Source organism: Chiloscyllium plagiosum, unplaced genomic scaffold (genome assembly GCF_037043375.1).
Source record: "Chiloscyllium plagiosum isolate Xiang-an unplaced genomic scaffold, Cpla_swu_hap1 HiC_scaffold_25, whole genome shotgun sequence".
NCBI classification, from domain to species: domain Eukaryota; kingdom Metazoa; phylum Chordata; class Chondrichthyes; order Orectolobiformes; family Hemiscylliidae; genus Chiloscyllium; species Chiloscyllium plagiosum.
Genome location: NW_028270163.1, coordinates 19,863,322 through 19,888,462, shown reverse-complemented (window position 1 = coordinate 19,888,462; position 25,141 = coordinate 19,863,322). Strand labels below are relative to the sequence as shown.

The following is a 25,141-nucleotide window of genomic DNA, read 5'->3' as shown; positions in this document are numbered from 1 at the left end:
TGTACCACGAGTCACCACAAACCCCAGATCTATAGGATTAGAACAGTTCTTAAGTGGTCAGACTTAACTTTAAAAACATCTCATACTTTGCCAAGCACTATCATGTTTAAAATCCAGTCTATTTCCATTTGATGCTCATCTTAATTTAATCTCAAATTAAACATTTCAGAATCAAATCAGAATGACTGAAGCATTAATTGAGTTCTGATGTTACCCAGTGAAATGTTAATCAGTTTTGATAATGGAGACAAACCAAATCATTTTCCTAAGATAGGAACATATAAGTTGTATCGTGTGAGAAAGTTAAATTTCATGGTATAGTTTGATGTTTCCAACTTCTGTTCTTATTTCTTCATACTTCTTCCTGGCTTCCCAATCTACTGCAGTTCTTAGATACAGCTCAGCAACAGATTTTGGAAGAAAAAAAGCCTTCAAACAAAACCACATTGTTATTGTTACAGCAAAATCTTGAATAACTCACCTTCTAAACTAGCCACAACACCAAAATCCGCCAGTACAATTCATGTTATAGCATGAGTCTTTGGTGAATGTTGTACTGTAATTCCTTTACTCAGATCAGTTTTGAATCACTGAGGGTCAAATCTGGTATGTACTGGTGATTCTGCAAGTAAATCAAATGCCAAAATATTCTGGAGAATTTTATTTCCTCACATATTAACACTTATATGTTCTTACCTCAGGAAAATACTTTTGTTTGCGCAGTTCGAACACTTGTTAAAGAAACAATAAATCTTCTAAACATTTTGGGCCATCAGACCCAGAGATTGCAATTTTAAGAAAATGCAGCTAGACATTTGCAATCTAGATCTCTCACCACCACCTCCCTCCAAACCAACTGAGGAAATTAATTTTTTTACTGCAGTCCCAGTAGCAGCCTATAACATAGAGAAAGTTGCAAATACAGTCATCATATTCATCTCACCCGTACTGAAAACTCTGGCTTGCTGAATTAATAAGAAACAAATAAAATCAGATTACAAATGCTTGAGATGTGACATTAAAGTAACATGGAAAGATACAGTTATTAAAGAATATGAGGGGTACATAGAAGATGAACAGCAGGTGTCTTTTCCCCAGGGTGGGGGATTTCAAGGCTAGGGGGCATATGTTTAAGGGGAGATGAGAAAGATTTTAAAAATACATGAGGGGCAATGTTTTTTAATAAGAGAATAGTTTGTGTGTGGAATGAACTTCCAGAGGAAGTGGTGGATGGGGGTACAGTTACAAATGCTTAAAAGACATTTTGATAATTACATGAATAAGAAATGTTTGGAGAGGTAATAGGCCAAGCACAGGCAGATCAGACTAATTTAGTTTGGGTTTATGGTCAGCATGGGTTGATTGGACCGAACGGTCTTTTTCCATACTGTACAATTCTATGAATGTGTTAGCGAAATAAAACAATTGTTTAAGAGGCAGATAATAAAAGGTTTCACAACACATTGCTTTGGGACGGATGTACAAGGGATGTTTGACAAAAGTTGGCAAATGATTTGCAGTTTTACATCTGTTAAAAAAAATCTATATATTTCTTGTGTGCATTGAAGAGCTGTTATACTATGCTTGTTGCAATATTCTAACCAAGCAATTTCTGCAAGGATAGTCACCTACTCAAGAGAAAGCAACACTGTCTTATAGAAGTTAGGAACAGGGCCCCTCAGGGAATGTGTTACTATTTACAGTAGTTGGAGAGGTCACTGGGAGTGTGTCAATATTTACAGAAGGCCACCCAAACAGAAAAGTTTTAATGTCTCTGCCATAATTGCACATCTTTAAAACAAAATCAACATCGTTTTTTTTTCTGAATTTCCTGCCTGTGGAACTTTATTTTAATAACCTTTATAGAACAAACTACAGACTCAATAAGTCAGGGTAACTTGGCAATACTCTAATACCCCGTATTGTGTTTGATGAATGCCTGTGATTCATCAACAGTTATATGATAGACAAACAGCAGGACGTCTCATACAGGTATAGATGCACACACATCAACAATACCAACTCATATACATTCACGTAGAGATACCCACATATAAACCAAAACACATTTATATATACATCCAGAACGCAAAGAAATATTCATAATACATGCAGATAAATACAATACCCATGCACAGGCATACTGACATATATGCACAAATATACACAATTTAAAGCCATACCATGGCTGACTTTTCTCCTTATATGTGACAAACTAAGAATTACATTAAAATTTTATATATACAGTATAGTACTTAAATATATAAATTATTTAAAAGCAAAAATTATGTTTAGTTGGTCTGTAGATCTTTCTATCTCAAAACACCTCAAGTAAATATATTTAAGATTTTCTTCTACCAAGAATGTATGAATTGCAGTCGTGTGTCACTTTCATTTCCAATTACAATTATTAGCTGTTGTATTAAATTTTTGACAGGACACCTCCAATGTGTTCCCATCCTGGAATCATTGCATTACAACTAATTTTTTATGAGGCAAAAAGAAAAAAAAAGTGTAAAATCAGTATAGCATAACAATCAAGTGTTCACTCTGGATTTTATGTAGTTGCTCAGTAGATGGGCTGCATGGTGGCTCAGTGGTTAGCACCGCTGCCTCACAGCACCAGGGTCCTGGGTTTGATTCTCACCTGTCTGTGTGGAGTTTGCACATTCTCCCCGTGTCTGCGTGGGTTTACTCCGGGTGCTCCGGTTTCCTCCCACAATCCAAAGATGTGCAGGTTAGGTGAATTGGCCATGCTAAATTGCCCATTGTGTTAGTCAGGGGTAAATATAGGGTAGGAGTTTACTCTTCGGAGGGGCGGTGTGGACTTGTTGGGCCGAAGAGCCTGTTTCCACACTGTAGGGAGTCTAATCTAATTACAGACTACAAACAACCCTAGTCAAGGCAGTCTACTTGAATTAAATCAATAATTAATGGACCCAATTGGATAATGGACCGATTTAAAAGTTTAACTCATTTCATCATAAAACCATCATCATTATCTGTCAACACTAAATATTGCTAATTAAGTAACTATTGATGATATTGTTATTAATGATGCAATATCAGCATAGACCAATGTATTACTGTACTTGAACAAACCTCAATTTCCCAATGCATATAATATCACTGTGAAAAGCAAAAAGAATGCCTCACATCAATTCTGCACGGCACAGAAAACCTTTGATATCTTGGATATAACCTAAATAAGTCAGATAAGATCTGTTTAATCATAAAGTGAAAGGATCACAATGGAAGTGGTCAGTTGTTTTGATTACATATATCAGAAGTAGTTTGTCATTAAAAGTTGCAACACAAAACCAGATTGAAAAGTCATAGCACAATTATGATCTCTGGATGTTGACAATACCGGCTGTCTTATGTTCTAAATGTTTCCTGGAAAAGTATTTGTTTATGGCAAATCTTGCATATGAAATGACTCTCACCACAAGTTAGTTGCCTGTCCAGAATCCATGAAATATCGTAGATAGTGACAAGATTTCTGAACAGATGCTTGATTATTGGTCTCTGTTGTGTCAGCTTATTTCTGCCAGAACATCAATGGAATGCTACAGAGCAGCATCATGTACCCCGAGAAGGGTGCAGGAGAATGGATTAGGAATCACCAGGTGAAATGGAGGAATGAACCCATCCCCCCCTCTCCGGTCAGCATCAAGTACCCCTTACTGAACAATAATAAATGTGAATGTCGCATGAGACTAGAATCAAGCTCAGCTGTGATGTCTTCCACTACCAAAGAGCTAAACTCCACTCACTTTGCCTGCTTCTACATAATGGGTAGCCACTCGGATAAAATATTGAAGGGTTGCCAATGGGTTCACAATTAATCATTCCCACCCTGACCCATTGTCCTCAGACGTAGGAAGAAAAAAAGAGTGAATTATAAAAGGCTCAAATCAATTACTTGCCCAAAATATACTTCCTGTATCTGCAGCAGCCACAGCTCAATTGTTAGAACACTTTCCTCTGCATCACAAGGCTCCAAGTTAAAGCCCAGCCCAGGACCTTCTGCAGCAATACCAAGGTTTAACATTCTTGTGCATTATGCAGGGAGTACTGGAGGTTTTGTCATTCAAATCAGACATTAAACTGAGGCCCCCAATTTCCACTCAGTGGACGTAAAAATCCCATTGTATCATTTTGAAGAAGAGCAGAGAGTTATCCCCAGTGTGATCACCAATATTTTGTCACTCAGTCAACATCACAAAGAACAAATGATCTGGTCATTGTTAGGTTGCTGTTTTTGGAAGATTGCTGTGCATACATTTGAAGCTGCATTTCTTACTCCATTACAATAATAACTACACTTCCAAATATTTTTTCAAAATCATTTTTTTTAAATATCTTTGGCAGTAATGTGTTTCAAGATATCCAGCAGCTGTAAAAATGCTATCTAGATTCACATCATATTATCTGTATTTAAGGCATTGCCTGTACATGCAAAATAAGCTCCCCTTTTACTTAATCTTTTGCTCCCTTACAGCTCTGAAACATTGAACACCGAAATGACCATGCTGCTAGTTCAAATTAAATCCAAGGAAGGACCATTATTCCTTGTCAAAGCACCCCTTCACTGCAGCATAATTCGAAAACTTGACAACAGAATTAACATTGCAGTTCTGGATGAATAACCATATGCCGAGTGCAAAAACAAACCTTCATCTTGTCTTAAAGTTCCCACTAAGTTACGCAAAAGGAGTTCATTTGGATCCAGACCATAGAACATTACTGAACAGATCAAACTTTGCACGGAGTGATGATAAGCATATTCTTTGATATCATTCCATAAATTTGTCAAAAAATAAATTTATTGGTACACAAAGTTGACCTTGGTGGATCCGCAGACAATTAGTAGCAAATGTATTTAGTTAAGGCATTGAAATCATTTTCTGAAATATAACATTTCAGGGGCAGGATGTACTTTCCCTTATGTTGTATTGATCATGTTGTGTGGCATCACTGACTCAACAATCCAGCTTAATCCCATGAGCAAAACCAATTGCGTGTACATGTGTATCTGTATATGTGTGTCTGTATGTGTGTGTCTATGTATATGTGTGTGACCATGTGTATGTCTGTATGTGTGAGACACACATTACAAACACGGGTGTGCACACTATGTATACGTGTGTATATGTGTATGTGTATGTGTACGTGTGTCTGTATGTACGTCTGTGTGCACGCACACGCATTTGTATGTGTGTGTCTATCTATACATGTGTGCCTGTTGGCGTGTGTGTGTGCATGTGTACGTGTGTGTGTGTGCCTTTGGGTCTATATGTGTGTGTCTATGTGTGTGCATGTGTGTACACTAGTTTAGTCCGACTAGTTCTCTATTCTCCAGTCCACGTAAATTGACAATCAAAACAGATCACTGAGCTCAAAGATATATAAAATGCCTCAAATCAGGAATGTCTGACAGTATTCAAAATAAACAAATAATCAATTTTAACCAAAATTTGTACATAGATAAGCAAAGTTTTGGTTAAATAATATCTGTAATAAAGTTCAAAATTGCTGGATATACTCGACTGGTAGCACTTGGGGAGACAAACAAAATTATGTTTCAGCACTGTAACCTTTCATCAAACCTCAGGTAGGGTCCAATCCCAAAGACTAGTCTCAATTTGGAGTCCGAACACCAGGGAAACTGTGGCCAGTGGCCATGATTGTTCAGGAGTTGGCCAATGAACAAGTTGCTTCCAGAAACCTCACTTAGTTAAAGACGACAGTTGGGACAAAGGAAGCAGGAAGCAAAAGTATAGACAGTGATGTTGAACTGACAAGACCAACAGAGAAGATGGGCACTGCTGAGGCAGGCAAGTGACCCTGAAGGTGCTTCAAGGACAGGTGCCAAGAGGCTCAAAGATGCTAGGGTTGTTGGGGTGCAGGGTAAACGCCTCTATAGAAGCAACAATGGACGTCCCATCATAGACACGGGAGCCCTCTGTGTCAGGATGGCCAACAAAGGACACCTACGATGAACCGGCATCTCAGGGCAGAGCTGACAGCAGCTTGGATGGGAGGAAAGTGTCACACCTCTGCAAAATGATGTCGAACATGGAAAATACACTCAGAGGGGGAATGAATCCAACCGAGTCACCAGAAAAGAAATTCAGGTGATGTGTTTAAAAAAGGCCCAGCCCAACCATTACTAAACCAGAGTCTGCCTGCACTAAACATACCAGGATTCAGCATCAGGTTGAAGAAGAAAAGTTGCAAAAGGATGTTCTGGGGAAAAGTTTGAGCTGACCTTTTGGAGAGTGCAAAGTGGGCCCTTAGCCCTTAACAAATCTGTGGAAATATGGGATACAGACTTGTGTCACTGCTGTACGCTGAAGGGCACCAAACAAGTATTTACAAAAGTGACAGGTTTGGATCGAGAATATAAGGAGAAATAGTTTTAACTGGGAAGAGACAGGTAGCATGAAGAAATTAGATTTAAGATCATTAGCAAATGAACTAGGTGAGAGATGAGGAGAATTTGTTTTATGTAGTACGTTGCCATGATCTGGAATGCACTGTCTGAAAAGGTAATGCAAGCAGATTCCTCATTAACTTTCTTGAAAAGAAAGTCTGTACATGGCATTGAAGAAAGAACACGGCAATGGAATAAAATGAATACCTTTTAACAGAGAAAGCACTTGAACAGTCTCCTTCCATTCTACCTCATTCTGTTGGAGGTGATCATTGGATTGTGTTCCAACATAGTATGTCAGACATGACCTTCTACAGGAGGGATGTTGTTAAACTTGAGAAGGTATAGAAAAGATTTACAAGGATGTTGCTGAGGCTGGAGGGTTTGAGTTACAGGGAGAGGCTGAATAGGCTGAGGCTTTCTCCCCTTGGAACATTGGAGGCTGAGGAGGTTTGTAAAATAAGGGGCATGGATAGGGTGATCGGCAAGGTCTTTTTCCTATTATAGGGCAAGTCTGAATCTAGAGGGCATTGGTTTAAAGCAGGGGAAGGATTTAAAAAGTACCTGAGGGATTACTTTTTCACACAGAGGGTGGTGCATGTATGAAACGAACTGCCAGAGGAAGTGGTGGGAGCGGGTACAAAAGCAATGTTTAACAGGGTACATGAATGGGTACATGAATAGGAAGGGTTTAGAGAGACACAGGCCACATGCTGGCAAATGGGATGAAATTAGATTGGGATGTCTGGTCAGTGTGGACAAGTTAGACTGAAGGCTCTGATCCATGCTGTACGAGTCGACATAACTCTATGACTAGTTCAGTCAATTATGGCAGATCTGTGGCTTCAAGATCCAATTTAGAGCAGATTATCACAAAGTAAAGTGCTTCCTTTCTCTAGTTCAAGTTACAGGGTAGAAGAGGTAACACGAACATCTTTTCTCCTCTCTCTTATGCAACAAAACAGTGATGAATGTAGTTTCATATTTCATCAAAACCTGCAATTCTGCATCTGACTAGCCTCACATTAAAAGTGAAAACGAGAGATTTGCATTTCGTGACCATTGCAACTCCTTTCGTGACCAAAGGACATCCCAAAACATTTCACAGCTGATGAATTACTTTTTTGAAATGTATTCACTGTTGTAAATTAGGAAACATAGCTGCCAATTTGCGTACGGATAACACCCACAAACAGCAAGGTAGTAATGACATGATAATCTATGTTTGTGATGCTGATCAAGGGATGAATATTGACCAGGACCCTGGGGCAACTCTCCTGCTCTTCTTCAAAATACGACCATGGGATCTCAGACATCCTGAGGGCAGATGGGACCTTGCCTTATGAAGAGAGATTGAACAATTTAGGCCACTTCTCTCTATTCTTCAGAAGAATGTGAGGAGATCTAATTGAGATACACAAGGTGTTAAAGGAAACTGACAAAGTAACTGTAAAGAGGATATTTCCTCTTCTGAGCAATCTACAAGAAAATAAACAATTGTTTTAAATCTGTTACTGGCTATTCTAAAACTGTGATGAGGAGGGATTACTTCTCTCAAAGAGTTGTGAATCTGTGGAATTCACTACCTCGGTTACAGTGGATGCCAGGACACTGAATACATTTGAGGAGGAAAGAGACAGATTTTGAGGTTGAAGTATTATGTAGAATGGGCAGGAGTTGAGGTCAAATTGAATGGCAGAGCAGGCTTGAGGGGCATAATTGCCTAGTTTTTAAGGTTCTTAACATTTTATCCAAAAGGTGATACAACCGACAGCAAGCTTCTATGGAATGAAAATTCACGAGATTATTAAACTCACTGAAAATCTCCCGTGCTCCTAACCAGATGCAGTTAGGTCATAAATCAAGCTTCAAATAATGCTCTGGGCGTAATGCATTTAACTTATTCACAAGATGAACATTTAGATAAATTATAAATGGAAGTGCAGCCTAGCATAACAGTTATGCTTTTAGATTCGTGTTCCTCAGTTAATAGCCATGCAGTACAACAATTGTACTGTTATATTGCTACTGTTGAGAAAGAAAGGAAATAAAAGGGCAACTGAATATTTCCTCTTTACTGGAAGAAACTCTAAACAAAATAGCTAATTTGTAAGGACGCTCTAAATGATCATGTTTAATGTACAGATCAAATGCTTCAGAAAGAGTAACGTGTGAAGCATTAATTAGAAGGTAAGTATTGTATTTATAAATACAATATTTTGTTTGCATTCAGCTAGTTTACCCTGATTTCAGATGAGTGCATCTTTTCTTCAGAATGGTAATTAGAAGCTAAAACTATTTTCGGTCAATCTTTCTCCCAGTGATCGTCAATTACATAGTTCTAATCACACAGGTATTGCATTGCCAGCTCTGCGTTTTAGATATTTCAAGGGTTTCAAACATTCTGTGTCAATGAGTGCTCAGTACCTGCAAGGTCAAAAACAAACTTGAAGGCATTGTTCAACAACCCAAGTTTAAAGATGTTGTTGAAATCTCTAAAAGTTAGATTGCTGATTGCTATTAAGATTTCGCCATCAGTTTGTGGAGATTTATACTGGTTCAGGAAATGGGGAATGTCAACACATACCTGGGGAAATTTTCTCTGAATAATTTATCAGATTTAGGTGTTGTGACTTTCAATTTTATAAGAATACTGTAATGTTATTAAAAAGCATCAATTGAACTGTCGGATTTTACAGGAAAGAAGATGTTTTAGTCCATCGTATCTGGGCCCGTCCTTTAAAAGTGTTACCCAATTCCCCGCTCTTTGAAATGTTGAAAATATTTATTTTCCAAATTATATCTAATTATTTTTAAATCATCAATGCACACTGCTTCCACTATTGCTCCCTATATGCTATTTTCTTTCCAGATAAATCTAACAGGATCTTGACCAGTTGGGCCAATGGGCTGAGAAGTGGCAGATGGAGTTTAATTCAGATAAATGCGAGGTGCTGCATTTTGGGAAAGCAAATCTTCGCAGGACTTATACACTTAATGGTAAGGTCCTAGGGAGTATTGCTGAACAAAGAGACCTTGGAGTGCAGGTTCATAGCTCCTTGAAAGTGGAGTCACAGATAGATAGGATAGTGAAGAAGGTGTTTGGTATGCTTTCCTTTATTGGTCAGAGTATTGAGTACAGGAGTTGGGAGGTCATGTTTCAGCTGTACAGGACATTGGTTAGGCCACTGTTGGAATATTGTGTGCAATTCTGGTCTCCTTCCTATCGGAAAGATGTTGTGAAGCTTGAAAGGGTTTAGAAAATATTTACAAGGATGTTGCCAGGGTTGGAGGATTTGAGCTATAGGGAGAGGCTGAACAGGCTGGGGCTGTTTTCTCTGGAGCGTCGGAGGCTGAGGGTAACCTTATAGAGGTTTACAAAATTATGAGGGGGATGGATAGGGTAAATAGGCAAAGTTTGGGGACGGGAGTCCAGAACTAGAGGGCATAGGTTTATAGTGAGAGGGGAAAGATATAAAAGGGACCTAAGTGACAACTGTTTCAAACAGAGGGTGGTACGGGTATGGAATGAACTGCCAGAGGAAGTGGTGGGGGCTGGTACAATTGCAACATATAAGAGGCATTTGGATGGGTATATGAATAGGAAGGGTTTGGAGGGATATGGGCCGGGTGCTGGTAGGTGGGACTAGATTGGGTTGGGATATCTGGTCAGCATGGACGGATTGGACCGAAGGGTCTGTTTCCATGCTGTACATCTCTATGACTCTATGTGCCTCTTTTCATATCTGTATGACAAAATCTTTGTAACATTATGCATATCTTTATTCTTCCTCCAATCTGCAATGCTTTGTCAAACAAGAATCACAGTTTTTGTAGCTCATCCTCATATCTAAGTCAATTCATCAGCAGTTTAAGAGAAAGCATTAGGGATATAGGAATACTGGCTAGCCTACTACTGGTAGGTTAAATTTTAAAAAATCTCAGTTAGGACCATCTTATATGCCATTTAAAATCCTATTATGATTTTTAAAATGTTTCACTTAAATTAGGGTTCAAAATTATTCAATTATGAATCTGGCCACAAGATGACTAAACTTTCACCTTGCCAAAAGCAAGCAGTCAGTGCATCGGAACCTACAGTTGCCCTCTTTGTTTTAATAACTGTGAAACTGGATAGTGCTCCATAAAATGTCAGTAACTTAAAAACCCACCAGAATGAATGAGACAAAAGAATCAATTATTCAAGTCAGTAATTAGACGTGGTATGGTATTCAAAAATATTAGTGTGACTGTACTTTCCTGAATTGTTTGGGAGATTACTGTGTTTGTACAGCTGTGGCATCTCATTACTAAGCTCATCCTTCTGCTCAGTTATTTCCTTCTCCCAGATGAACCTGCTGAAGCTTCTTCATACGTTCCTTTCGATGAACATCAATGGGAAAAGGGCAGATTCAAGTGCTGCTACATTCAAAAGACCATCAATGTTTAGTGACAGCAGTTCACTGCTGCTATTTGGTTAAATTCTGATGGCATATTACTTATTCTCTATTTATTCCAAAAAGAATTCCTCCAGCAGTGAGACAAACCTGGGTGAGGTAAACAGAGCAACACAAGCACGTGCTGAATGTCTCCCGAGAGAAGTTTGGCTTTTAGGGTAAAGGAGGTGTTATATTGGATTGTGGGTGTAGATATAATAGCTGCTAGCAAAATATTGAAGAGCAGTAGTTAAAAGAAGCAAGCACAGAGAAAGGTAGATTTGTACTCCATCTTTCATGTTCTCAGGACTTCTCAATAAAGTACTAATTTGATGATTTTCAAGAGCAGTAGTCATTGTTCTTTTTATTGGAAAAATTCCTTTAATCATAAAAACTGTAGGAGAGTATGGCAGCCGATTTATAAATGATCAACTTCCTACAAACAGCAGTTAGATAAATGAACAGAAAGTCTGTTTCAGTGATGTTTGCTGAGGGATAAATGTTGACCAGGACATTAGATGAACTTCACTAATTGTTGCATTGTGCAAAGGGATAGATTTGGTTCCAATGATCGTTCCAATGATTGTTCCCAAGCCTGCAATGTAATTCCCTCATTAATAGGCAGTACACAACAACAATCCCACCCTCACACCTCCTCCCCCATCACTCTCCAGAACCAGACATTAGACCTCTATAATAGAACTATGGTTTATGTAATTGAGATGACAAGACAAACCGGTAGTGTTGGAATAGTGAGACACAAGATTAAATTCTGCTGCCAGCAAGGTCATAGAATAAAAAAACCAAATGGTTCCATAGCATGAGCTGAGGATTTCAGAGAGATATTTTACTTTGAGCCCTTTGAACACATTTCACATTTGCCTCCAGAAAATTACCCAAGAGTTAGTTTTACATCACACCTTCTTGAAAATAAACTGCCAAATGACTATGTGTTCTTGCAGACTATCTGTGACAGAATGTCATTGAGAATTGAACATTTTGATATAAGCAAGCGGGGAGATGGGATTTGGTGGGAATGAGGAACTGAGGAGTTACAATCAGATCCGATCAGCCATGATCTTATTGAATGGCAGATCAGACTCAAGGGCAGAATAGCCTACTCTTCTTCCTTGTTTGTATGGTCTTAAAGTACATTCACTTTTATGATGGTCTAGATGATGTTATTCAGCAAAATATGCCTTGGACTGGAATTGAATTTTATTTTCTGTTAGTTTGAGGACCAGAGACACTCTACTGCATAGTTTAGAAGGGGATCAGAAACTATAAGGAGTTTAGTTTTCCAAATGCATTAAGGCAAATGTTTGTATTTTGTACATTTTAAGATTGGTCTAAAGGGGATGATGATGGTGTGTAAGGCTTCCCACTTTAGTTCTGGTTATAATTGAAGGTATAGCTCTCAACTGCTGTGTGCAAGAAAAAAAATATTTAAAAACTTAATTCATTCCAATATAAAACCACTTCAAGCTGTTTGGCAAACTTACTTGCTACATGGTTTTCATTTCCTGACTTGGCTCAAATAGACCCCGTACCTCTGACTTACACTGCACCTCAATGCACACTGAACACTTCATTTCATACTGCAGCAAATTGGTAAGGCATGACTCAATCCAAAAGCACAACCTGCCCTCTGTCTGCCCCACCATCCTGACACTATAAAGAACGTGTGTAAAGCCTACCACTGCTTCATGCAAATGGAAAAAGTTCCTGGCAGTGAAAACAGTAAATGTTGAAAGCACAATTTTTCAATGATTAGCTACCCAGATGTTTGATGCTATTTGCTTAAGACCTAGCTTACACACTTCTTGAGGTCAGATCAATGATTCATCATTTCTTTTAAGAACAAAGGACTCAATTTCCAGCCAGATGAAGTTTGTGACAAAAGCTACTAATCTTAATAAACGTTCTAAGCACAACAGGTTAGACTGGTAATGGCTTGAAAAAGTTTGCTTTTTTTAACCCGCTGATGTGAAAGCGCCATCTATTGGTGACAAAAACTCTACAACTGAAATTAAGCCAACCTGAAACAAGACAACAGATTCAGATGATCTTTAGATGAAGTAATACATCTTGTACATCTCTTTCCAAAACTATCATTGTTACTGTAAACACACCAGGTGTCATTGCATGTATATGCGGAAAATATTATTGCTTAGTGCAGGCATGATTTTATCATACACAATTGAAACACTGGGTCATTGTGTCACTTTGAGTTCATCATTTTGTGCCCCTCAAAGACAGGAGTGTGTCAAAAATGTATTTGCATTTAGCATCATTACAAATAAATACAGCCTCTCATTCCTCAGTTTTATTTAAAAGAAAAAGAGGCCATGGAGCAAAGTGAAAATTACATTTAATTGACATTGCAAATCAATTTTAAACTCACTGCTAATATTGTGATGGACACAACATTTGCAATTAGTTAGGCTGTATTTATAAATACATGTTGTGGTTAAAATATATGTATACTGCCTTTCCAGCTGGAACTCCATAATTAAAATAAACCAAATTTATTTGTTAAATCCCAATTCTGGGTTGACTCACAGCATTACGTCATGTTAATGAATGAATATTAACATGGAACTTCAACCACATGGTAAAGTGATTGCATCCCAGTCTGGACAAATTTTGTTAATTCTTATGTGTGTTGTTTGCAGAAATGTAGCACTCATGCACCACTTTAACTCTGGGAGGCAGAGGAAACAGTTGGACTTCTAAATTATCTCTAACCCTAAAACACGTCTGGGTGGGTTACTCTTCGGAGGGTCGGTGTGGACTTGTTAGGTTGAAGGGCCTGTTTCCACACTGTAGGAAATCTAATCTTCTGGGCGGCACGGTGGCACAGTGATTAGCACTGCTGCCTCACAGCGCTAGAGACCCGGGTTCAATTCCAGCCTCAGGCACTGTCTGTGTGGAGTTTGCACGTTCTCCTCGTGTCTGTGTGGGTTTCCTCCAGGTGCTCTGGTTTCCTCCCACAGTCCAAAAATGTGCAGGTTAGGTGAATTGGCCATGCTAAATTGCTCGTAGTGTTAGGTGAAGGGGTAAATGTAGGGGAATGGGTCTGGGTGGGTTGCGCTTCGATGAGTCAGTGTGGACTTGTTGGGCTGAAGGGCTTGTTTCCACATTGTATGTAATCTAATCTAATTGTTTCACTACTGGCAGCCACCTTACCTGATGGCACTGCCAACCAAATGAAGAGGCACCAGAGTAAAGTCTTAACACAGAAAAATCCTTTGAAAGAATTATTTTGCAGAGATGGCTTTGAACATCTAGAAATTACAACAGATGGTCATCCAACCATTTCATGTGTACTTAAATTTCTATATTAATGAAGACAGGTTTTTTGAGAAGATATTTTGGCCCAAATGTTGTGTGTGTGCATGTTAGTACTGCAGTAACTATTCTGAAGTTCAATTTTGGAAGCCTCCACCAAGGCATCTGCCCAAAGCAGAAACTATGATTTCAAGTCAATAATGTTTCCATCACTGATTACTGGTCATCAGAAGCCAGTCAATAAGTAGTTTGCAGCAGAGAGTGGAATAATGTTGAAACTGTGTCAGTAACTCTGGATATATTGCTTACCTGGTGAATTGTGTAAATCGGCAGCAGTCCTGTCTTTAAATAATTCATACTGGAAGCCAGTGATTTTTCTGCTTATGTCCCTCTGAGGGGTAGCCTGAATAAAGAGTGTCCCCTGGTCCATATTAAAGCAATACACCTTGTTTGGGATATGGTCCTCTTCACTCACAAGAAGCTTCAAATTGCCAGCTTTTTCCAAATAAATATTAGCTCCTTTGGAGTCTTTGAAAGGTTTTATGCAGACAGTCAAGTCTTTGTAGGAGGCTGTTGCTATGTTAGTCCTTAAGTTAACTCTTAAGGCTCCAGTAGGATACAACCATTCCAGTGAACCTTCGGAACAACGCAGATATACCTGTTCTATATCTCTGGAATGAGCATTGTGAGTTAATCCACTAGGGGAAAAAAACAAGGAGAAAAACAATTAAAATCTTTGCAAATTGTAGATATATCCTACTCAGTATGCTTTGGATCAATTTAAAGCTGGTTGGGGGTGGGGTTCCTGTAGCAATCCTTTTACATTCATTTCTTTTTCACTTCCCCAGATTTGAAATTAAAGAAGCAAATCTTATCCTAGTCCTCATTCTAAGGTAGCTTGAATATCAGATAATTTTGACAGGAAATATTAATAACTCAAGAAACTGTTTCCAGACCATTAAACAGCTAATTCTGTCAATACAAGTCCTTCATGCTTTCTTTTACTTCTCTCCAATTTCCTCTGACCATTAACAGACACATTTTTAATATTGAGATGTGTTGTGCCACACCTCTACTACAGCTGGGACTTGAAACCAGGCCATCAAACTCACCACAATAATGTGAAAAGAACACTTAACATTCCCTCCCTATGCTTGTGATAATAGTGAAGAAGGCAAACAAGCAGAAATAAAACTGATCTTCAATCATTTTTTTGTCTCAAATGTCCTTTTATTTTGATTTTGACAAGTTGCACAAGTTTTAAATTAAGTTAGTCTGCTGACAGGAAATTCTGAATACAAAGAGCTCTGTGTAAAATAAAAGTTATTTCTCTTTAACTCATTTAACGTTCTTAACCACTTCAAAGTTCCTGTTTGACAGCATGTGAGTTTATGTGGGTTGATAATCCACTAAAACTAATCTGCAGTATTTATTTGTATGGTGCTCCTACTGGTGCGGATCTTTAAGTCCTCTAAAGTGTCACTGCATATATGTTCACAGTGTTCCTATCAACTTAAAATTACTTGCAAGCTCCAAATAAGTGAACTTCCAACCAAAAAAAAATGCACAGGACATGAACAGCTTATCTTTCCATTTAAATTTGCTGAGCAACCGTAGTTATATTGCAGTAAGCCACATTTAATTTAAGTGGTCATTATTTTGAGTTGACTTATTTTCCACTTGTAAACATACTGACAGATAACAGGTCACTTTTCATTAGCTTTGGCAAACTTTTCCTGGGTAAAGTAAACTTTCTTTGTCTGGAGGATGTCTCAGACCTCCCAGGGTATAATAACCACATGTCAAACAGTAACTACAAGTATGCACAAAGGGTTTTAAGGTGGGCAAACAAATAGCCCTGGTAGTTGACTAATTAACATCAAAAGAAATTGGATGAGCATTTTCTTAAATTGATTGAAAGATAAGGCAAATCACAAACTCATAAATTGGTAAACATGCTATAATATCTATAATGAGAAGCTATCTGGTCATTGCCATTGCAAGACAGTACAACTGACTGTAAAGAGGAACTCCTGATATAAACTTTAGTTCAAAACCACATTTCGAGCAACTAACTAAAAATATACAAGCAAAAGCTATATGCAATTTAGTGGAATTGAGCAGCAAATGTGTCCTTGTGATTCCTTTATGTTATTCCCCTCTCCCCTCCCCTGGCCTCCCCATCCTGGGGTACAATTGTTGTCTCGCACAAGAGGCTCTCAGTGCGAGTCTGTTAAACGAACACCTCTCTCTTTTCCCGCCACACTTGCTGAACACTCCTTAATGCCCATTGGCACTATAGTGCCTGCAGTTTTCGTTCAAATAGATCTCCCATTCCTTTATGTTTCCCAAACAACAGCACTTTTAAAATACAGGCTGCCATTCTCCAGACTTGCAGTTAATTATTGTCCTTGTTTCTTCTTTTTGGACTAACACCATTTCAAAATCCCAGTTGCTCAATTGAAACATCATAACAACAGTGAATCATGTGGGTGAATCACTGCTAGCAACAATAGCAGGAGGGTGACAGTAGCAGGTCGTTAATATTTTCAATAAGATTTTCAGACAAAAAATTGAGAAGGAAGGACTTTTGAACACCGAAAGAATTATTTTAAACAAACATAAAGGCAGGTTCCTGCGTACAAGACTTGGAAACTTTTTTAAATCAAACTGATTCATTATCTTAAAAATTCTGAATAAACGTGTGTGGCAGGTGTTTTCTTCCTAATGTCTCCGAGTCTATCTCGCAACAATGAGTGTGCACCAATAACCCTGCGAGAATCTCTGCCTGTTTGTTACTTTGGGGTTAGATTACAGCATAGAAGCGTCTCATTAACCGCAGGGGTCTGAAACTCGACTGTCTCTACATTAAGACAAAACACTAACTGAAAATACCAAAACATTCGCGAAAAACGAAGAAACGGGCTTCTTTCGAGAAGAATTGAAGTCGCTTTTTTTTTGTTAAAGAGGAAACTCAATACAGACGTTGCATGCTGAACTCGAGTCTCACATTGACCAAGTCCCATAGCAGGGAACTTGTCAACACTACATTTATATATGATCGACACCAACTCAGTACTGAATGCAACAAGCCTGCAACAGATCCAGCATCAGTCAATGGTCTGAGGTTAGGCAATGCGTTCCCCATTCAAATCCGCAGCAGCACCCGCTCAGTATAGCCTTGGTGCCAAAGTGCGGGTGCTGGTGAACCGCACTGAGGTGTGCTTCCTCCCCCTTGGTTAACAGGAACATTCCGATAGAGAGTCTTCTCTGACACTTAAAAGACTCTGACTCTGGAAAAGCTCAGCAGGTCTGGCAACATTTGTGGAGAGAAAGCAGAGTTAATGTTTCGGGTCCGGCGACCCTTCCTCTCTGACTTTTCCCGGTGCTCTCTATTTATCTATCTATCTATCTATCTGTCAGGCTATATGTTCCGGCTCACCTTCCCTTCCAGCTGCACTGGTTAATGGAATACTGCGATGTCGCCACTTTACACACCAGCAGCACTGCCAACACTAAGTCCAACACTGTGCTTAACATTTTCCTTCTGTTTTTTTTCTCAATTCTCCACGGGGTCCGATCGCCAGGGCAGCGGGACAAACAGAATAAAGCGAACTCCTGCAAATCTCGAAGAGGGACTGCTCCTTTCTCTCTACATTATTGTCTGCCCTGGGAGGAGTATTTGGAGTGCCTGGTGTTGTTCAGATTTCCCCGCACAAGGTCCGCAGCGTCCTCCTCTCAAACCCAAGACATGACAGAGCATCACATTTCCTCCGTGCAGCACTTTCTGTTGTAATAAGACTTTCAGCTCCACGTCACTCGGTTTCATTACAGCTGATAGTCAGGACAGCCTCCTCTAAATAAATCCAGCCCTCACTGCATGGAAGGCTGCTGTCAAAACCCGGAGCGGATCAGAGCTCCCACACCAACAACCTACAGTTCCAAACCTTCGCCGAGATGTGGAGAGCTTTCCCTCTGCAGAGTCTTCACCTCACTTACTCTGGGGAGGTTTTTAATTCCCCTTCCCCTCTTTTCATAAGCCACGATTCGTTTTCTTTGTACCAGTGACTCAGGTTCGAATCCCGCCACAATTGAATTCAATAAAAACCTGGAAATTAAGCGTGAATCCGGTCACTAATATCCTTTAGGGAGGGATACTGCCATCCTTACTCCGGCCCGATAAGTCGATTTTTCTGTTCCTTGGATGCTGCCTGACCTACTGTGCTTTTCCAGCATCATACTCTCAACTCTGATCTCCAGCATCTGCAGTCCTCACTGTCTCCTGTCATCCTTAATGGTCTGGCGTACATGTGATTGCAGACCTAATATGGTTGACTTTTAACTCCCCTCCAGGCAATTAGGGATGGACAATAAAGCTGGTCTAGCCAGCGATGCCCTCATAGAATCACATACATATGGCAGCAGGTCATTCGGTCCATTAAGTCCATCATGCATCCATTCAAAGAACAAGCCACCCAGACCCACGCCCCTTATCTATAAGCCTGCATTTCCCATGGCTAGCCTGTATATCCATGGACATTATGGGCAATTTAACATGACCAATCCACTTAACCTGCACATCTTTGGATTGGAGGAGGAAACTAAAAACACCCAGAGGAAACCCACACAGACGCACGGAGAATGTACAAACTCCACACGGACAGTCGCCAGAGGGTGGAATCTAACCCAGGTCCCTGGCACTGTGAGATAGCAGTGCTAACACTGTCCCATCCTGAATGAATAAGAAAGAGGTTCTGGGGCTTCAGGGGTATACCTCTCCCCAGGTCAAGAGATTGTGTATTTCATAAACCTTAGCACAAAGTCCAGATTGATATTCAAGTGTGTTACAGAGGGAATGCTACATTGTCAGAGGTGCCATCCTTTGGATAAGATTGTTAGACTGAGGCTCAAGTGAATGTGAAGGGGTCCCATGGCACTATTTTGAAGAAGGGTAGGCACAAGTCCGCCGTTGTGCCCAACCAATAACCAACATCTCTAAAGAACAGAAGATCAGGTCATGTATGGCATTGAAACCAAAACAAAATATGCTGGAAGCTGGAAATCTGGAATAAAAACAGAAAATGCAAGAGGGTTTGTAGCATCCATGAAGAGAGAATTGGAGTTAATGTTTCAAGTCTGGTACAACGCTTTGTCGGACCAAGTCAAATTGGACTTGAAACATTAACTCTGTTTCTCTATCTATAGGTGCTGCCAGACCTGCTGAGTATTTCCAGCACTTTCTGTTGTCATTTCATTTATAATGTTGCTGTTTTTTGATTTTGCTGAATGCCAACTGGTTGTTGTGTTTCTTAAGACCATAAGACCACAAGACATAGGAGCAGAAATTAGGCCATTCAGCCCATCGAGTCTGCTTCATCATTCAAACATGGCTGATAGGTTTCTCAACACCATTCTCCTGCTTTCTCCCCGTAACCCTGGATCCCCTTAACAGTCAAGAACCTATCTATCTCAGTCTCAACATACTCAATGACCTGGCCTCCACAGCCTTCTGTGGTAATGAATTCCATAGATTCACCATTCTCTGACTGAAGAAGTTTCTTCTTATTACCATTCTAAAAGGTCTTCCCTTGGCTGTGCCCTCAGGTCCTAGTCTCTCCTACCAAGAACATAAAGATAACATAGAAAGAGTTTACTTCAATTTAAAAAGAAATTTTGACAGGTGCATAATAGGGGAGGTATGACATTATGATTCTGAGTTGATAGGTCAAATAAATTGCCTAGTACATAATGGCAAAAAACAGACAAAAAAAATAAGGATAGCAGCAAGTTAATTGATAAATCTTACCTAAATATTTAATTAATAACACTGCACCTTTAAATGATTGTAAACTATGGAAACATCTTTCCAACATCCACTCAGTCCAAGCCATTCAATATTCTGTAAGTTTCAATTAGATCCCCCTCATCCTTCAATATAGGCCCAGAGTCCTCAAACGTTCCTCATACATTAAGCTTTTCATTCCTGGGACCATTCCCGTGAACCTCCTTTGAACATGATCCAGGGCCAGTACATCCTTTCTGAGATATAGGGCCCAAAACTGTGCACAATACTTCAAATCTGGTCTTACATTGTAATAGTAACTAGTTGTCAGGAAAACGTGTTGAATTTGTTAAAGGTGCCATATAAATATACATGTTTCTTACAAGCTAAAATAACATTATGTTTATTCCACTAATGCCTTCTCAGCCATTTACCAATGCTAAGTGATGCCTGGCTAGCCTGTGTTAGTATTTTAGGTGGACGTGGGTACTGCAGATGCTGGAGATTAGAGTCAAGATTAGAGTGGTGCAGGAAAAGGACAGCAAGTCAGGCAGCATCAGAGTGGCAGGAAAATTGATGTGTCAGGCAAAAGCCCTTCATCAGGAATTATCCAGTCACTCAGGAGGATTTTTCTCCATTGTTCTCGAAGTGGACTTGGTCTTCACCCTCAAACAGGATAGGTATTTGCAGGCGGAAAAAGTTTAAAGCTGTACATCTTGAAGAGTCTTTAAGAGCCACTTAAATAGAGAGGTACGTAGTGATGTAACTGGGAAAAGCAATATTTATTGTTAGTTGGTTAAACTGTAATAGTCATCTTTTAATGTTACAAACTGTCAGCTAAAAGCATAAAGATAACATTGAAAGTGTTTACATTAATTTAAAAAAAACCATTTGGACAGGTGCATAATGGGGGGAGGCGATAACCTAGTTGTATTAATCGGACTATTAATCCAGAGACACAGGTTCAAACCCCATCACAGCAGATGGTGGAATTTGAATTAAATGTATCTTTTAAAATCTGGAATTAAGAGTCTAATTATGATGATGAATCCATTGTCGATTGTCAGACAAACCCATTTAGCTGCCAGAACCATCCGATTCACTAATGCCTTTTAGGGAATGAAACTGCCATCCTTACTTGGTCTGGTCTATATGTGACTCCAGACACACGGCAATATGATTTACTCTTAACTGTCCTCTGGGCAATTAGGAATGGATGATAAATGCTGGCTTAGCCGGTGATGCCTTCATCCCATGAATGAATACAAGAAAAACATGAATCAGAGAGGTTTAGAGGAATATGATCCAATGCAGGCAAATGGGACCAATTTAATTTGGGAACCCTGGTCAGTATGGATGAGTTGAATTGGAGAATCTGTGTCCATGCCGCATGACATTATGATTCTTGGAGTTGATAGGTCAAATAAATCACCTAGTGCATAATGGCAAAAAGCAGACAAAAAAAAGGATAAGAGCAATTTAATTGATAAATCTTACCTAAGTATTTAATTAATAACACTGCATCTTTAAATGATTGTAAACTAAAATGCTCTAAATGGCCACCCTAAAAGAAATGAGCCACAAGGTATTATGAATGGATTTTAACTAAACTCAAAGATAATGGAAATAAAATATTATTTAGGGACAAATGTTTAATGTAGGGAAAGAAGAATAATGCAATTTCTCCTGACTAACTATATGTTTTCTACAGGTGAGAATCTCTCTTTGTAGTTTAACTCTAAGTCTAGCATTTTCAGCATCCAAGAAGGAAAACCCAAGCTAATTATTCCTAATCAATGAGGGAGATGGAACATTGATGATGTGTGAATAATAGTAAAACTCTTCCCATACAAAAGAACCAATGAAGCAAATAATTTAACACATTAAAAACCATAAAATCTCAAAGAAGCAACTTCATATGTACAAAGTTATAACAATTGGTTATATATTACAAATGTGAAGCAGTGACATCATTTAATTTACTAAATGGAAAATATCATTGTGTTGTTTGAATCAGATACAAAATAACAATTGGATGAAGGTCTTGTTCATCTGATTGTTGTAAGGACATTATGTGAATCGAGTTTAGGTAGTCACAAGATAGCTCCTAGAGACAAAGTAACAGATGCAAGTCCAAAGAATAAAACTGCCTAAAATTCACCATTAATTAATCATCCCATTCAGAGAAACCATAGCTATAATAATAAGACCACAAGGTGGTAAGAAATAGGAACAGCAGTAGGCCATTCAGCACTTTGAGCCTGCTCTGCCATTCAATAGGATCGTTACTGATCCAGCATAACCCACGTCCACGTTCCCCCCTTTCCCCATAACCTTTGATTCCCCAACTGATAAAGAATTTTCCTAAGTTTGCACATTCTTACCGTGTCTGCGTGGGTTTCCTCCAGGTGCTCTGGTTTCCTCCCACAATCCAAAGATGTGCTGGTCAGGTGAATTGGCCATGCTAAATTGCCCATAGTGTTAGGTGCATTAGTCAGAGGGAAATGGGTCTGGGTGGGTTACTCTTCAGAGGGTCGGTGTGGACTTGTTGGGCCAAAGGGCCTGTTTCCACACTGTAAGGAATCTAATCCAATCTAATTTGGGAAACCTGGTCGGCATGGATGGGTTGGATTGGAGAAGCTGTTTCCATGCTGCATGACATTATGATTCTTGGAGTTGATAAGTCAAATAAATTGCCTAGTGCATAATGGCAAAAAGCAGACAAAAAATATACGGATAGCAGCAAGTTAATTGATAAATCATACCTCTATATTTAATAACACTGTACCTTTAAATGATTGTTAACTAAAACGCTCTAAATGGCCACCCTAAAAAAAACTAGAGCCCAAGGTATTATGAATGGATTTTAACTAAACTCAAAGATAATGGAAATAAAATATTATTTAGGGACAAATGTTTAATATAGGGAAAGAAGACTAATGCTATTTCTCCTGATTTCTCTACTCTTATACACAAATCCTCTTGAAATAAAGGCCAACATTCCATGAGATTAGATTCCCGACAGCATGGAAACAGGCCATTTTGCTCAACAAGTCCATGCCAACCCTCCAAAGAATAACCAACCCAGACCCATTTCCCTCTGACTAATGCATCTAACACTATGGGCAATTTAGCATGGCCAATTCATCTCATCTGTATATCTCTGGACTGTGGAAGGAAACCAGAGCACCTGAGGAAACCTGCACAGACACAGGGAGAAAGTACAATCTCCACACAGACAGTCATCCAAGGCTGGAATTGAACCTGGGTCCCTGGCACTGTAAGGCAGCAGTGCTAACCACTGAGCCACATGCCACCCACACGCTTCCTTGATCACTTTGTAGTTTAACTCTAAGTCTAGCATTTTCAGCATCCAAGAAGGAAACCCCAAGCTAATTATTCCTAATCAATGAGGGAGATGGAACATTGATGATGTGTGAATAATAGTAAAACTCTTCCCATACAAAAGAACCAATGAAGCAAATAATTTAACAAATAAAAACCATAAAATCTCAAAGAAGCAACATCATATGTACAAAGTTATAACAATTTGTTATATATTGCAAATGTGAAGTAGTGACATCATTTGATTTACTAAATGGAAAATATCATTGTGTTGTTGAATCAGATATAAAATAACAATTGGATAAAGGTCTTATTCATCTGATTGTTTTAAGGACATTATGTGAATCGAGTTTAGGTAAGATAGCTCCTACTAACAAGGTAACAGATGTGGGTCCAAAGAATAAAATTGCCTAAAATTCACCATTAATTAATCATCTCATTCAGAGAAATCATAGTTATAATAATAAGACCACAAGGCGGTAAGAAATAGGAACAGCAGTCGGCCAATCAGCCCCTTGAGCCTGTTTTGCATTTCAATAGGATATTTGCTGATCCAGCATTACTTGTGTCCACTTTCTGCCCTTTCCCCATAACCTTTGACTCCCCGACTGAAAAAGAACCTACCCATCTCAGCCTTAAATACACACAAGGACTCTGTCCCCACAGATCTCTGTAGCAAGAAGTTCCAAAGACTCATAACCTTCTGAGAGAAGAAATTCCTCCTCACCTCAGTCTTAAATTCGTGCCTCTCTATTTAAGGCCTCTGTCCTCTGGTTTTAGACTCTTCCATGAGGAGCAACATCCTCTCAGCATTTACCTTGTCAAATCCATTAAGAATCCTACATGTTTCAATGAGCTCACCTCTCATTTTTCTGAACTCCAGTGAGTAGAGTCCCAACCTGTTTAGCCTTTGCTCATAAGACAATCCCTCCTTACCAGGAAATATCCTAGTGAACCTTCTTTGAACTGACTCGAATGAAATTATATCTTTCCTTAAATAAGGAGACCAAAATAGCTCACAGCAATGTGATCTCACTAACACCTTGTACTGTTGCAGTAAGATTTCTCTACTCTTATACACAAATCCTCTTGAAATAAAGGCCAACATTCCATGAGATTAGATTCCCGACAGCATGGAAACAGGCCATTTTGCTCAACAAGTCCATGCCAACCCTCCAAAGAATAACCAACCCAGACCCATTTCCCTCTGACTAATGCATCTAACACTATGGGCAATTTAGCATGGCCAATTCATCTCATCTGTATATCTCTGGACTGTGGAAGGAAACCAGAGCACATGAGGAAACCTGCACAGACACAGGGAGAAAGTACAATCTCCATACAGACAGTCATCCAAGGCTGGAATTGAACCTGGGTCCCTGGCACTGTAAGGCAGCAGTGCTAACCACTGAGCCACATGCCACCCACACGCTTCCTTGATCACTTGCTGCACCCGTGTGCTCGCTTTCTGTGTTTCATGCAGTAGTATCTCCAAGTCCCTTTGTGTTGCAATGTCACTCTTTGAAAACTAGAAAAAAACTTTTTTTCAACTGGTTCCCAATAAATTATATTGTTTTGTAATTTTTACTCATATTTTATTTGAAAACCTACTGTAATTATGAAGTTGTATATCATAAGACTGTTTTAATCCGTTTCCTTCTCGAAGCATTTTTTTAACACTAAAACCACTGAAAATATCTGAAGGTGAGATCATGTAAAATAAATACCAGACAGTTTTGGAGAGCAATAGAATGCAGCCTTGACAAACATTTCAGTGTCAGAAACAGACAAATTCCACCGGACTCCCCATGCTATTGGTTACTGAAACATTTCATCCTGAATCCCTCA

At 39.2% G+C, this 25,141-nt stretch overlaps 1 protein-coding gene across 1 annotated transcript in view; it reads right to left on the bottom strand.

Moving 5' to 3' along the window:
* Positions 1-17,939, bottom strand: part of metrnla (meteorin like, glial cell differentiation regulator a) — a 28,454-nt gene extending 10,515 nt beyond the window's left edge. The window contains exons 1-2 of the mRNA XM_043714492.2: positions 17,609-17,939; positions 14,476-14,864 (exon numbers count right to left, since the gene is read on the bottom strand). Coding sequence (XP_043570427.1) covers positions 14,476-14,864; positions 17,609-17,706 — 487 coding nt within the window. The 5' untranslated portion in view covers positions 17,707-17,939. The remainder of the gene's footprint in view (positions 1-14,475; positions 14,865-17,608) is intronic.
* Between the last annotated feature and the right edge of the window lie 7,202 nt (positions 17,940-25,141).